The 16,160-nt window shown below is 51.1% G+C and overlaps 1 protein-coding gene across 2 annotated transcripts in view; it reads right to left on the reverse strand.

The window, feature by feature from the left end:
• LOC146812935 (C-type lectin domain family 2 member D-like) overlaps nt 1-16,160 on the reverse strand; it is a 185,314-nt gene that overhangs the window by 107,972 nt on the left and 61,182 nt on the right. For both annotated transcript variants that reach the window (XM_085619979.1, XM_085619980.1), the window contains exon 2: nt 7,247-7,366. In XM_085619979.1, coding sequence (XP_085476105.1) covers nt 7,247-7,366 — 120 coding nt within the window. The remainder of the gene's footprint in view (nt 1-7,246; nt 7,367-16,160) is intronic.

Here is a 16,160-nt window from a genome sequence, read left to right on the forward strand (position 1 = left end):
GCTTCCCTGCAGTTGATGGGAATGTTCCGCACCTTGTGACTGACGGGGACCGCCCCTTCCTTAAGCTGCATTTTGTGGGTGAACTTAGATAATTGTCCAATGGTCCCACCAAAGACGTTGGGGAATTCTTCACAAAGTTTGTCTACATTGGGGCTGGGGCCCTCGCTTGTCATTTTTACCTGCGTTTCTCCACTGGGGTTGAGCTGTATGCCCAGTGCTCCTTGGTCGATCCACTCTAGGACCGAGGGTCCTTTTTCTGCAACGTACAGCTTGCCTATGGTCTCCCGCCCATTGAACGCGAAGTGTAGTTGTCGGAACCCTACCATGGGAATCCTTTCCCCCGTGAAAGTGACCGGATGTACGTCTGTAGGTGGTGCCCTAAGGTGCTGGCAAAAACTTGTCCTTTTTAGGTCTCGCCTGGCGAACGCAGCGCGAAGCGCTGATGTCGCCAGCGAGATCTATTGTTGCTGACTTGCCTCGGAAGTGGGACAGGAGATGGGCACACACAGGCTCTTGGCGGATTTGAGTTGGTGTACGCGCTTACAGCCACGCGGCGTGCACATCTCCTGTCCCCCTTCCCTCGCAAGCCAGCATGCAGTTTCACTTTCGTTTTTTTTAAAAAAAATTGGATTAAAGCTAAAGCCTTACCAAAACTCCTTAAATCGAACAACAACATTAGGGCTCACTCAGCTAGCAATAATGTCTCACACAATAAGCTGTCCTGAGCTGTGATTTCTTTTTTTCCAGTTAGGTCAATACTACTGTTGGATACATTTTACCTTTTCAACTATTTTTATGTAGGTAACATTCTTCACCTACCCCATTAATAAAAACCAAGCCTGATTCTGTAGTAGAAGACATTACACCTTTCCCAAGGTGTACGCGCACGTGAACACGCACGTGCACACACGCGATGTGCACATCTCCTGTCCCGCTTCCGATAACATGCCAGCCCCGTTGGAGGCTCCGTGTGGGCTATTGTTGGCGCAAAGTGTACTTTTGCAATTCTGAGCAACAATAGCCCACACGGAGCCCCCGCAGCCCTTCTTTACTCACCGGGCTGCTCTTCTGGGGGGGGGGGGGGGGGCTCCTCCTCGCAGCTGCAGCACTTCTGTTGCAGGGCTTCCCTGCACTCCTGGGAGCCCCGCGCTGCTGTGGTCATCCTCGGCCGCTGCATTCTTCACCCGGGCCCCCTCCTGGGACCCGGGCTTCTCTTCACTCCGGCCGCCACCGCGGGGCTCTCCCTTCAACATGGGAGCCCCGCGTTAGCACGGCACGCCGGTTTCTGTTTTTGCCGGAGCAGGCCCCACCCACATCCCAGGCAAGGGCGCCTGACTTCGCGATGACGTTTTAAACACTGAACCCGCGCTTTACTTTTAACGTTAAAAGTAAAGCGCGGGTGCCGCGGCTGCCTGGTTTCTCTTGTGTGTAAGCTGACACCCTAGCCATCTGTAGTTGATACATTGAGCTAGCTATGTTTTCTTTTCAAAGCAAGGGGTACCGAATACACCCTAACCTGTCGGTGTGCTGGCAAATGTCCAGTTTCTCACTCCTTGTATTTTGATACCTTACCAGATTTCTAACAAGTGTCTGGGATACTACCGGGCTCACTAACACCCCACCTGCTCCCAGAACCTTGTGGTCTTTCTTACCTCGGGCCTGGGATGCAGGAGCTACACTTATAGGCAGGAGAAACATGGCATTTTTCATACACTAGCCTAGCGCACACTGCGTTCACGGGAGTCGAAGGGCGGAGGGGTGGCCTTCGGGGTTCAAGACATGGAGATAGGTCACTTTATACTGCGCTTTATAAGCCACTCTATTTGCCTCTATTACTACCAAGTACCTTAAGCCAGGCTCATGTACTTTTCGTCCACTGTTTGCCACACTCTGTATTGCTGTCTCTTGCTCCATAAGCCTCTCCCCACCCCGTCCTTGATGCGCCCTCCCCTCCTCCTTGCTTTTTTGCCCATTTGCTTGTCCAGCCAGTTCCATTTTGATCTATCTCCTGCCCATTTGCCCACCCCTACGCTTCACATTGCGCTCTGTCTTGTGCTTCCTTACACCAGTGCCCCCCACCTACTTAAGAAACCAGCATTTGCAATGCAATAGGTCTCGCATTTATGCGAGTTTGAGCTATTGACATTGCAAATAATACCTTTTGTTTTTGTTTCAAAAACATAAAAGGCATTGTCATTTACAATGCCAATAGCTTTAACTCCTGTAACTGCGAGACCTATTGCATTGTAAATGCTTGTTTATGATTGTGAATGGTGACCCTGAGTCTGCCACCATGGATATCTGGATTCCTCCTATGGACAGGAGACAGGACGGTTTCCTCCTGGAGTTGCAGTTGATGCCTAACACCTGGTCCTCTATGCACAAGATGCTATCTTATTCCTCCTCTCCTCCTTTCGCGTCGGGCTCCGAGTCATACATGACGCACTTAACTGCATTGCTGCGAGGTCTCCGTCTGCAGACTTGCGGTGTGACAGGACACTTCGGCAAAAAGGAGCACTTGACGTGGAAGGCAGGGCATCGTATGTCATTGGCCACATGCGCCTGGCTGCCGCACCTGTAGCAGGATCTTTGAGTCGTGGGAAGGCCGAGGGGGTCCTGTAGAGGTCCTTGTGGGTCGTCCGCCAGGCTTGTGACCTGTGGAGGGGCCTGGTTTGTCTCTGGGGGTGTCTTTGTCGCTTATCTTGCACACCGTCTGTTTTGTGTCCTCTTTTCGCAGCCGCAGCACATCTGTAGTTCAGCCTTCTTGACGATCGCGAGGATCTTGTGGAGGGGAGTGTCCCCACTCACCCACAACTTTTCCTGCACGTTGGTGTTGATTGTGTGCATTATTATTATCTGGTCCCGCACTAGGTCGTCGTGCAGATGCCCGAACTTGCAGTTTACAGCCAGTTTCTTGAGGGCTGCGACAGTCTTCCACCGTCTGTTTCGCTTGGTTTGCGCTGGAAGAAATTATATCCATCTATGGCTATGCAAATGACCGTTTGGTAGTGACCATCTAAGTCGTCGAGCGCGTATTAGAATAACTCTTCATCAGTGGCTGTTCTTGGCTTCTTGACCATGTTCTTGTACACTCGTAGACCCTCCGGTCAGAGATTGTGAAGGAGTATCTTCTTCCTGCGTTTGCTGGAGAACGCTTCTTCCCCTTCATCTTCTAGGGCTGATAGGTAGTTAAGAAAGTATCCCTTCCAGTCCGCCCACTTCATGGCTGGTTCGCCTGGCTTAGGGAGGAATGGCACAGGGTTGGTCAACGAGAAGGTCTGGGCGCACATCTAGCTGGACTGATGTGTGTCCGCTTGGGGTTTTCGGTGGAGAGAACGCCTGAAGGTGTCAGGCTGCGGTGAAAACACCTGTAGGTGCACCTGATGAGGCTCCCTGAGGCAGTCCTGGATGGCGAGGTGGAGGTCCCTGTCGCGCTAGTAGCGTGGGGACTCCTGGACGTCGTCGTATCCGGTGAGCTAAATTGGCGCAAGGAGGCTGCTTGGCCCAATAGCAGTGAGCGTGATAATGTTGAGCAGGGTGCTTTGCCCGCTGTGTGGGATGGTGGCTGGGAGGCAGTAGAGGTGCTTTTGGTCAGAGGCATCCCAGCAGTCAAGGGCCCTGCGCACGCTGTGGTAGGTGGGCGTTGGTGAAGCACAAGTGCTGTGCGCGTCCCTGGAGCGTGTGGGCCTGCTCCTGCAAGGATGTACCGCTATGACAAAGCAGGCGTGTGGTGGGCTGTAGGTGTGTGCGAGAACGTGGGGCCTCACTCGCGCTGTGCGCATACCTGCTCCGTGGTAGCACTGCATCAGGGCGGATGCCCGCTGAGCACCGCCCTCCCTCTGAGCGCTGTAGGACTGGGAGGCCGCACCGCGTACTGGGGCTGACACTGCATCGGTGCAGCGGTGTCCTAGGATACTTGTCGCCAGTCTGTGGAGTAGGACTGTGTGCACCGGAGGAAGAGATGACACTGGACACAGGAGGTAGTGCGTACTCCTTTACTCAGAGGGAGGACAGCGTGTATACATTTTCATGTCCCCAGCCGTTCTGCGGCGCCCACCCCTCCCCCCCGAGACTTCTCGTGAGGCTTGGCGCAGGTCACGTGGGTGTTGGGCACTAGACCGCAACACCACAGCAAGATTTGCGGGATAGGTGATTTTGAAAGTTTTGACACCTGATTTGGGGAGACAATTCAAAGGAGATGTGTGGGCAGGGGGCATCATCAACAGGGTTAGACGGAACATGGTTAAGGAGGATTGCAATAGGAGGGAAGGTGGAATACAATAAGAAGAAAGCCAGGACCCGGCGTTTCTTAGCTATTTCCAGCAGTGAGAAGCTGTAGGTGTGAACGAGGTTGAAGTTTAGGGGGTAGCTAGACCCCGTCGTGTGTAGACAATGCAGTCTACTCCCGCACTAGTCTACACAGTCTGGGAATGTTTTCAATAAGTGGACCGGAAGACGTGTATGCAATAACACTTTATGAAGGGTTGTAGAGGCCATGGGCTTCAGACTGTTTAATTGTACTACATTTTGACTGAGTTTACGGGCACTCTGTTTAATGGGGCTCCATTAAGACATTGTTTGAAGGTACACACGATTGTCAGGAAGCAGCAAATAGAGTCGGGTGGAGATTAAAGACTGTTTAACGATTGTTCTTTGTGAAGTGATGTATAGACTGTGCTACTGACTGATTAAAGGAATTCAAATTTTTACTCAGTTTCCTGGTACCCAGAAAGGAGCAGGAAATGACGCATTTATAACGGTACAGCTCTGTTGGCTGTCGCTTGGCAGAGCGGCCAGAGGAGATGCGCCAGTCAATGATGACGGGACAATTTACCAGCACTAATGTAATTCATAGATCACTTGTGACTTGGAGGAGTTATGATTTTTTCAATCTGTATTCAAGCGGATGTATTTTAGAAACATATTCTTCCAACTTACCTTATTTTTCACTCTCATTGTTTATCTCCCTTACCCACCTTGTTACCCAATGTTTATTAGCTAGTTGGTGCATTCTATCTTTGGAATAACAGTTGGAATCTTAAGGAGAAGATCGTGCTGAAAGAGTGCGCTTGGAAGGCCTTTTCCAGCACTAAGCTAGTGAGTAAAAGCACACTGTTACCTCAACTATGAGACTGAATCTTTTTTTTAACAGAAGTCTGCGTGACAACTGTATCACCTTCACTCTAGCCACCACTGCCCTCTCAAGGGTGGGTATACCAGGCACAGAGCTCGGGTTCATCAGTCTCAGTGTCTGCTACATACTCTTGCACCCAAGTGCTAACTTTGTAATTTACTACGAGCTCAAAGCGCTGCACTTAGAGTTAACGGAGTGGTTGGCCCAGTGACACCCTACCACAATTGGTTAAGGTACACAATTCAGAGCTGGGCACTACATCTGCATCTATGGCCACGGAATGCCGGGTCTGTGCATCAGGTCTGGTTTAACTGAATGACAGGAGATCAGGTGTGTGCTGAAACGAAAGCCAGGAGGCGCGCACAGGGCACCGCAAACCCTGTGCAGAATACAACTGCATAATAACTGGCATCTTTTTATTGCAAAACTGATTAGGGTGGTCCTACTGTTGACATCACAAAGATTTTTGCACCAGGAAAAAATGGAGAAAGGGGTTGTGAAACCATTTGTAATGCATAAATTATCTTTAAAAGATTTAACAAAGTGCTTTTGTACTATTTTGTTACTAATCCAATAAGAAATTTTGAACCAAACTCACACAGTAGGAACTTTCACATTCAACAAGCATTTGCAAAGATAATAGGTCTGGCGTTGCCCAACAGCCTTCTGCCAATTCTTGTTTTCTAATTGTTTTTGTAAATCTTTATTGTTTGGGCACATGCCGGGCCTTCATCAGTCTAAAACGAAAAGTATTTGCTGCAGGCCGAAAAGGTTTTTGGGTCAAAAAAAAAAAAACATTACCATAGCACTTCCTGGCACTACTTTGTGTGTGAATGTGTTCCTTGTGAAAGGATTTCAAGCTGTAACTTGTAGAAGTCAGCTAATGGCTGAAGTGGGTTGATGCACCGGCCCTTAATGTATGCTGAGTCGGTGAAAGAAAATGTGTGAATGACACCAACCTCAGACTAATGGATGAGACCTGTATAAGTAACTAGGATCTACACATAATTTTAGTAAAATCAAAACGTCTTGGTTTACATAGACTTACAAAAGTCAATCAGTCTGGAATTAGATGCAACCCTCTTGCCTTCAGAAAGAAAGAAACAGGTAAAAGAAAATACCTTAATACAGAACAGTTTCAAATGGCCCATAATGTGGTATAGTGTGAAATAACAGCAGTCAGAAAAACAAAACACTCCAAAAGAAATTTACAACAGCATTGTTATGAGCTGAATCTGACAAAGATGTAATGTGCCCTGTGTTCACATCAGAAGTGTCACATCAAGCTCTATATAGAAAGGCACCACTAGTTATAAAATAAAAACAAAAACACTGGCACTGAAGGGAACTACCTTGTGTGTGGGTGTGCTCCTTATGAAAGAGCAAAATGCAGTCACTCAAAGTGGAGTTATCCACTGACTGAAGAAGGCGGACCCATTGCCACATGCTGTGTATGCTGTAGTGGGCGGAGGAGAAATGTGAATGACAGACCAATGAATGAGAAAGTGGCTGAAAACCCTTTTAGGTAAGTGTATTATAGATATTTTAGTAAAATGGAAATGCCTCAGCTATCACCAGACCTAAAAAGTGGAAACCATGTATGGGATTCCCTCACAAAAATGTGAAATCATGTTTGCCATGGCACAAATATGTTTACTATCACCATCAATAGAGCAGCAAATGTCATGTGTTTGGATTAGCATTCGTTAACATTCAAGATAATGGTTATTTGGGCTGAGCTGCCAGTATACTATTTCTTTTTTCGTGAGGAGGCAAAAAAGGTGCATTTTGCTGTTATTTAAACACCATGTTAACCAAAAAACAATACACACGAGTTGGATTCCTCGATATATATGCAAATATTGTCCGGGCACAATGTTTATTAACCGCCACGGTGCGGCCGTTTAGCGGAGTGGGCAGGGCCACGTCGGCCAGCGGACGTGCGCCGCACTACGGAGGTAGTGCTCGCAACGGCCGTTGGCCAGCGAAGGGGCTAAATGCTTGCATTTCATAAATTGAAAAGACAGCAATTGCCGCTAGGTGTCGCATGTCCTCCATCAAAGATTTTAGCTTACCAGGGGCGAAACATGAACTGAAGTGATAGATTCTCACCTGCGATGTATGCTGTGAGAATTGTTGTAACGATGAACAGAACAGCCGCTAGCCCCAGTGCCACATGGAATCTGGTCACTCCTTCTGGTGCTTTTATCCCACAGCCAGCCCACTCATGATCTACAACAGAAACAGAAGTCCACAGGTGAACACAATGCACAAATTCTGAGATTCAGCCATTTTAGGTGTGGCATGTGTGTAGAGAGCTCCAAGCGGTCTGTTGTTTAAGACCTGGCTATGCTGTATGGTCTGCAGTGGGTCTTCGCCAGCAGACTCCCACACACACACAAGATTGCCTTGATGGGATCAGAAGCATGCAGAAAAATAGGACACATTCAGAATGCTGTACCATATATGTATTGTACCCGACGGGACAGATTCTGTATCACCGCGAATAACGACGATTAAGTCATCCATATTTCCCGCTGTTCTAATTCTATTTGTTTCGAATGTTGTAGAAGTTCATTCACTGTTCACATGATTTATTGACTCGTATTGTCAACGTAATTAATGCCCCGGTTACTTACCGGTAATCTTCATTACTCCGAGTATAGACTTCCTCGCCACATGATTAACGAAGTGAGCTTCAGCTCCATACCAGAACCCTCAAAAGCAAAAAGTTAGCCTCCCATCCCTTCCCAATATGGCAGACCCATTTCACCCTTGACCTTTATAAGAGGCGGGCCGGCCTAACCCTTCAGCCTGACACTACCAAGCAAAAATATGAAGCCGAAAGCCAGAGAGGGAGGGATGGGAGCTCATGTGGCGAGGAAGACTATACTCGGAGTAATGAAGATTACCGGTAAGTAACCGGGGCATTACCTCCTCGCAAGTCTTCCTCGCCACATGATTAACAAAGTGAGCATATACCAAAGCCAAGCGGCTACATGGAAACTCACAAGAAACCAAAAGACCAGAAGGGGATGCCAAAGAAGCCTAACAACCACAGATGAGTGGAAGAAACCACCCAAGAGAAAAGGCAACCACGAGCAGGAAGAACCAGACCCGAACAGAGAGACACGGGGGCGAAAACCCGGACCCCCCCCCTCCCCCCCCCCCCCGAGACCCGTAGGGCCGCCAACAAATCCGCCCGAACCCACGACAGAAAGAGGACAGAGAAGGCATGGACCCAGACCGTACGGAGCCAAAAGGAACAAACAAACAGGCATCATAACAGGAAGAGGGAGTCGGGCCCAAACACACCAAGATTGCCCGACTGACAGCCAAAAGTGAGAGGGAAGCAGAAGCCCCAGACTCCGGAACTGAAGAAAAAGAGGGCAACCAGAGAGAACACAAACCACCCCAAATGCAATGACCGGAGGGAAAGAAGGAACCAAACGCCACCAGGCCCGGCGGACAACAGAGGGAACCGAGGGCAGAAGCCGAGGAACCAGACGCCACCAAAGCGGACCGGCAGGAACCGCAAGAACGGAGGAGAGCACAGAAAGGCACCCAGCACCCCATCCGATCCGCCGAAAGGAAGGCCAACAAAACACCACCAACATGGTAAAAAACAGTCAGGCAACGGACCCAAGGGGGCCAAAGGATCCCCCGGAAGGGAGCGCACACCAGCGCAAGAACCCAGGAAGGGACAAGGCCACCAGCCCCTGCGGCAACCTGTCCACCAAGGGACCAAAGCGACCAACAGCGGAAAGCCCGCAAGGACGCCCAAGAGGCCCGAAAAACAGAAGGGACCAGGCCCAAGGCCAGGCCACCAGACGGGCAAGTGAAGCCCCAACACAGGGAGACCGCGCACCAGGAAGCAGAAAGCACCCAGTAGCAAGGGGAACGCCGCATGAAGGAGCGCAAAACCCCCACGCAGGAGCCAAGCAAACCGACCCAGTAAAGGTCCACCAGTAGCAAACGAGTCGCCAAAGCGAGTACCCAGGTGGCCACCCAGCCAGCCACAAACCAGACCAGGCCCGACCCAGCAGAACAACGGAGAGCGAACAGGAACAGGAGTATAGAGGGAGGCAAGGCCTACAGGCAGAACACACCAATGGTGAGAAGGAAAGAAGAGAAGGAAAGAAGATCCGGGCGAAACGAGCCCGAAGCAAAACCAACACCACCAGGGAGAACCCCCGAGCCAGCAGGCGTCAACACCCAAGAGCCATGGCTGAAAGAGGAGGACGACCCCCCACCGGCAGCAGTGGGCCCCGCAAGGGAAAGGAAGAACCGAGGTGCCGAGCACCTCCGGGCCACCAACACCCACAGCAGCGAACAGCAAGGGAGATGGACCCAGGCGAGCACAACCAAAAGAACAAACGTCCCGTCCAGGTCAAACAAGCCCAGAAGCCGCCGAGCAAAGGGAACGGAGGAAAAGCGCAAACCCGGAGCCCAGACAACGGGAAGACAGTGCCACCAGCCACCGGACACGGGAGGAGCGAACAGAAGAGATGCAACAAGCCGGGAACCATCGTGCCCCAGCCGAGACACGAGCCGGGACCCCCAGAGAAAGGCAGACCGCCCAGCAGGCAGGCCAACTCCACACCCCGAGGACCCAAACAGCGCCACCGCCGGGGACACAGACCGGGCCCGAAACAAGGGAGATACAGCCACCCACAGGGAGAAGGATGCCACAGGAGGAAAAGCCCAGCACCAGAGACATCCACTGACCCCGGGAGAGAAACCGCCAGGAACGCAACCCCAGCAAAGCACAGAACAACCGTGCCAAAGAGCCAACGGGAGCGAACCCCCTCAACTCCCCGGAGAACGAGGCAGACGAAAAACTGACCAACCCAGAAACCCCCCCAGGGCGGGCAAACCCTGGACAAACTAAAGAAACGGACAATAAAAAACAAAGAGGGAGGAGAAACCTGAGAACAGGGGGACCAACCGATCCCGCACGGTAACTCAAACCTCACAGGCCGGCAAAGGCCATAACCACCCGGGAAGCGGACACCAGAAAAGGAAGACCACAGGACGTACCCGCAGACAGGGAGGGACGGGAGCTGCGCACCAGGTCCGCGACCCAGAAGAAGGGGAAGAAAGTGGGCACCACCAACCACTAACCCAGACAGGATCCACGAACCCGAGACAGAGGCCACCCAGGACCTGAGGACAGGCAAAAGAACGCCCCCCAACAGCAACGCATGAACCAATACCACCATGTGACACATGGAAAGCACAAGCAGGAGACAAGAGCAGACATGATCAGGGTGGACTAGACGCGGGCAGAAAACCCACAGACTAAGGGACCCACGGCACAACACCAAACCCTTTCCCTGTGGGAGCCAACGCCACCCAAGGCACAAGACAGACCAGTGAGTCAAACAAACGGAACGAAAAGGCCCTGCATAAGAAGGGCACGAACACCAGCCAACAGGGTCACAAAAGGAGGCGGGGCAGAAAACAGGAGCCCAACCACCCCGCCACCAGAAACCCACAGGGAGACGGGACCCCACGGCCAGCACCACAGGCATGCACCCTGGACAGAGAAACAGGGCTAGGGTGCCGCACGCATGGCCGGAGAGATGGACAGCCAGAGGGCGAGAGGAGGCGTCCGTGACAAAAGTGCCGCCGAGGGCAAGCCAACAGGGGCAAGCCACATGAAAAAACAAGTGCCCAGGAAAGGCTAGAACCGCGACCGCCAGTCACACAGACACAAATACCCACACGATAGAGGAATGCAGAGGAAGGGATTCAGACCCCTTGCGAAGGAACTGCCAGAAGACAACCGCCAAAATTACATCAACCGACAGAGCCGGAAAAGACATGGCCACCTGGAAGTGGAGGAGCCCACCTCGCAGCTCCTGACCCAGAACATACAGACCTCAGAGATAAACTTCCACCCCATCAACAACAGACACCGGAGGAGGACCCAAAACGAGGCCGAATTGGGGGAGGAAGAACCCTGCCCCCACCCCAACGTGCCGATCAAAAGCTGCTGAAACCGCAGCCTGGACCACATCCTGGACGGACAGCAAGGAGGCGGCCTCAGCCGGGACTCGGGAGCGCGAGCCCACACCGGCCATGGGAACCACCCCCTGCTCCATGAACAGATTTAGCAGAACAACCACACAGGAAAAATAAGAACCTCCGCTAGTGGGCGAAGTGGGGGGGATCGGAAGGGCACAGCGTGCCCCTACTTTTTAAATTCATTACAGTCCGTTCCCCTACTTCTTTTTATTAAGAAAGCATCCCAGGACTGCAGGAATGGTCCATACTAAAATGAAAGCTTAATCATTTAGCCGTGTTCCCTGTGTGGTGCATATCGAAGAAGGCCTCTGCAGTGCCCACGACCTTCCCCTCTGTATCTGTGGACAGGGGCCTGTAAAACAACACCGAAAGGGCCGTCAGTGGGAAAACTGCTACCTCTGATGGCTCTAATTACAGTGATTTACAGCTCATTTACTGCCGATGCTACCTGCCTGCCCCCACTGTGACCGATACAATGGTCACATCAAGAAGGTTTGGTGGCCCCGCCCTTGACCTCGTGTGCCCTTTATTTTCGGGCTCACCCAGATTGACAGACACCTTACTGAAAAGAAGTAAGAGGGATTCAGTGAGGAATCCCTGGCTGGCTGCGAATCTGGTCTCCAACCAGCCAGAACTCGAAAATAGGAGGAAGGCGGCTGCTGTGGAAGAGGCCCCCAGCTGACCCAGCCCCACCAGCCTCTCCTGGAAATTGTTCTACGTGCCTGCCCCAGAGGTCCCCAGCCCCTCCTTTACAGACCTGCTCTTTTCTCCGTACTGGGGCCTGGAAGAGGAGCCTGGACTGCCTCAACTCCATGCTTGCTCGTTTATAAACATCAAGTAAGTTGGGAAATTTATAGAATACCTTGATGCATTTTTTTTTTTTACAAACCTTTAATTTCTTAATCAGCTGCTTTTCTTATGTTATGTTATTTTATTTAATGTGTGAATGGCTACTCTGTATCTGTCAAGAGATGTTGTGTTTTAAAAACATACTGTTGACCTTTTTAAAAAAATAATATTGCATTTAAGCGGCAGAAGTTCTGTGACCCCGAGCACCAGAGCCCCATACAGACCCCATCCCGGGTCAGACTATGAAAACAAATAGGCCCTGGCACCAAGGTCAGACTGGCCATACCGGATATGGGAGGAGAGGCTGGTTTTGTAACTGGGGACCGGTTTTGCGGCAGTGCTGCAAAACCGGCCCCCCGTAACAAAACAAGCATTTACAATGCAATAGGTCTCGCATTTGCAAAATGTTAAGCTATTGGCATTGTAAATGACAATGCCTTTTATTTATCTCTTTACAAAACCAACACTGATAAAAGGTTTATCATTTACAATGCCAGTAGTTCAAAGTCTCGTAAATGCGAGACCCATTGCATTGCAAATGCTAGTTTAAAGCCCTCCCAAGAATGTGTGCAGACCACAAACATACTAGGATTCCAAAACGCAAAACAGATACTGAAAAAGAACAAATAAATGTACTTCTTTTAAAAAGCATTTACAATTTTAATTTCTTTCATGTTTACACAAGATCACACAGTGCTTTCGTGTTTTAATACATCACAGAGTTACCACCTCAAGGTGAGAAGACGGAAACAAAACTCTGTTGCAAGAATGTAGCAGCCAGGCTGCTTGGCGCTTTAATCTCAAAGATGTTATTTTGTGCAATAAAGAATTCTGAAGTTGACAAAGTTAATAGACCCTAAGCACTGTAAACTGCCCCAGATCACCATATGTGAAAGTGACGCCAAGACTCAAATGGTTGTTTTGTACATTGAAATTACCGCGGTCTGTGAAAAAAAAAAATTCTTATCGAACTGAATTTGTACAAAGCTGTTCTAATGTACTCCAAGTTAAATATGAAGTCGTGCTTGCACAGCTACACACAATTTCTCAAAAAGGGTGTAAGTCATTGAAGTTTACGACAGTATACACTCCATAATAAGAGTTATTTTTTAAGTTCATAAACAAAAATCTAACGACTTTGAAACCATTTTATGCTCACGTGTTTTTCTAACAAAGAAATATGCCCTTAAATAAAGTAACTGGTGACCATGTAACGCGCTCTAAAGCCCTCTGGTTGTGTGTCTGCCGCTGTGAGCAGGTCATTGCCACGTGTAAACAGGGCGCAAACTCTTTAATGCAAGCATTTGTAATGCAATAGGTCTTGCATTTACGCAAGACCTATTGCATTACAAATGGGAGGCATCACGGACAACGGGAGGTGGAAGGAGTGAGCGGGGGAGGCATTACGGACAACGGAAGAGGGGAGGCATCACGTCCAACGGGGGGAGGGTGGAATTGAAAGGCACAGACAACAGGAGGGGGGTGGGTGGGGGAGTGAAAGGCACGGACAACGGGAGGGAGGGCGGGGTATAGTAAAATGCATGGACAACGCACGGACAATGAGAGGAAGGGGGGAGTGAAAGGTATGGACAACGGGAGGGGTGAAAAGGACGGACAATGGGAGGGAAGGTGGGGCGGGGCAGGGCAGGGCAGGGGAAAGAATGCAGCAAAGAACGTCCTGCATGCAGTAGGAGAACCTCATTAGCGAAAATAGTGCTCACAGTCTAAAATACCACCTACCGTGTAATACTCAAAGTAAAGGGGACAGTCGCCATGGGGGGTGACAAATGGAGAGGAGGCGGTACTAAGGAGGGACTAACAAGCCTATCGACAAATCTGAAGCCAACACTTAGGACGGACAATGACGCAAGCCAATGGCAAATATGGGCAGAGAGTGGGTGAAGCTTGTACTCCGGAGCTTCTAGTCCATACTCCTCTACAATAAGCCTCGCAGAGCAGTGCATGAGCGTTGGTTCTAGGCTCCACCGATCCAGCAGAACTGTGCAGCAAAAAGACTATGGGCCTCATGTAGGTAAATAAATTTTACCGGTTCTTAAATACCGAGCCGTACCGAATCGGTAAATTAGAATCGGTAAGTTATATGTAGGTAAAAATTCGGTAACAGTTACCGATTCGGTAACATTCGGTAATCACGAATCGGAAATCACCGAATCGGTAAATACCGAGGTGTTAATTACCGAATCGGAAAATACCGAGGTGGTATCTACCGAATCGGAAAATACCGAGGTGGTACCTACCGAATCGGAAAATACCGAATCGGTATGTACGGATTCGGTAAATAAAATCACATGACTTGACGAAACAGCTAATCCTGTGCAACGACAGCCCACCCAACCAGGAACTGCCCACACCCAGGCAGGTGTACATAATTAGCCGAAGTGGCCACACCCAGGCAGGTGTACATAATTAGCCGACCCTGGAGAGGCTTGGAGTGCAGAGGAGAGGCAGGGAGCAGTTGCATGTGCGAGCGGGTAAACGAACAGCATGTCCAGCCAGAGAACACAGAAAGACGGAGGGGAAAGGAGGAGGAAGCTGAAATTCAGCCCCAAAGAACTCCAGGTGCTGGTGGAGGAGGTGGTGAAGCAGCACCAGAAGCTGTTTGGGAGGCAATCCCTGCAAGTGCCTGAGGCCGAAAAGCGCAACATATGGCTGGCCATCCAGGCGCAGGTCAATGCTGTGGGAGTGACCCACAGGGACATTGAGGTCCTCAAAAAGCGCTGGTATGACCTGAGGATTGTGACCAAGAGGAAGATGGGCGACATCCAGAAGGAGGCCAGCCAGACCGGAGGTGGAACCAACAGGGCACCTGCCCTCACCGAACTGGAGGAGCTGGTGGCGGCCACAATCGAGCAAGAGAGCGTCGTGGGTCTTGGGGACGCCGACAGCTCTGCCAGAGCCGCAACACACCAAGGTAAGACGAAAGCACAGCAATGTAGCCCCCCCTACCCCTATCCCACATCCCCCATTGTGAAACGAGAATCACACTGCAGTCCACACGTGTCAGTGCAGACAGGCAATGCATTCCGGGAGATGTAGTCAGGGCAACACTAACCATGACGTAAATGTTACAGGGCAACAAGGCATGTCACGCACTCGAGGCACAAGGAGACAGAGGACAGATTGGAATGTGAAATGATTTATTGTGACGCTTGTAATGCAGCCCTTCGGGGACACTGAGCCAATGTTGTTTTTCTGTCCACAGATGTGACATCATGCAGGACAGGGCATGCTGCAGGGGAGACGGCACACCGGCCACAAAAATCACCTCTAGCCAGCACGAGTTCAGACCAGGGAGCAGGCCCACTTGCAGCCGCACCACCAACACAGCCAGCCTCGCCGCACACAGAGCCAGCATCACCTCACCGAGAGCCAGCATCACCACAACCACAGCCAGCATCGCCACTCATGTTCGAATCACCGGCCACATCTCCGCTTGCAGGTGTGAGAATGAGGAGGCGTCCAGCAGCCAGGCTACGAGCCTTAGACACCTCGTCAGACGACAGCATGGGCCCAGAAGACCGCACCGGGCCCCAGGAAGGGAGCCATGCCACTGTGCCCCACACCTCACAGGCAGCACAGACGGGAGCAAGAGGGCGCCGCAGGTCGCGTGTCCAGAGTCCACCAGCACCCACTGACGGCCATGGTGTCTTCTTGGGGCTCGAGGGCCAAATGTTGAAGCAACAGCGCCTGCAATCAAAGGCAGTTATGTCAGTCCAGAGGCACATGCGGGTGATGAAGACAAGCTTAGTCAACATGGACACTAACATTGGCGGCATGGCTGCGGGCATTCGGGACATGTCCCAGTCAATCCAGCAGTTGTGCAGCAAATTAGATGCTGACATCGAAGCACGGCGCCGGGAACGCCAGAGAAGGGACACTACCAGCAGGGCACTCAACCGTCTGGCAACTGCGACTTCCCTACTTTGCCGGCGCTCTGTGACGATGCAGGAGGGCCTAACACAGTGCTGCAGCGACCTGTCTCGGGGGATGGTGCAGGTGACAAGTGCACTAGGGGTGCTATTGACTAGTCAGGCGTCGACAACTGCTGCAGGGGATGCTGCGGAGAGCATCGAGACCAGCAGCAGCATCACACCCCCCGTCCCAGAAGCACGCAGGAGCAGCAGGC

Source organism: Triturus cristatus, chromosome 7 (assembly GCF_964204655.1).
Source record: "Triturus cristatus chromosome 7, aTriCri1.1, whole genome shotgun sequence".
Classification (NCBI taxonomy): domain Eukaryota; kingdom Metazoa; phylum Chordata; class Amphibia; order Caudata; family Salamandridae; genus Triturus; species Triturus cristatus.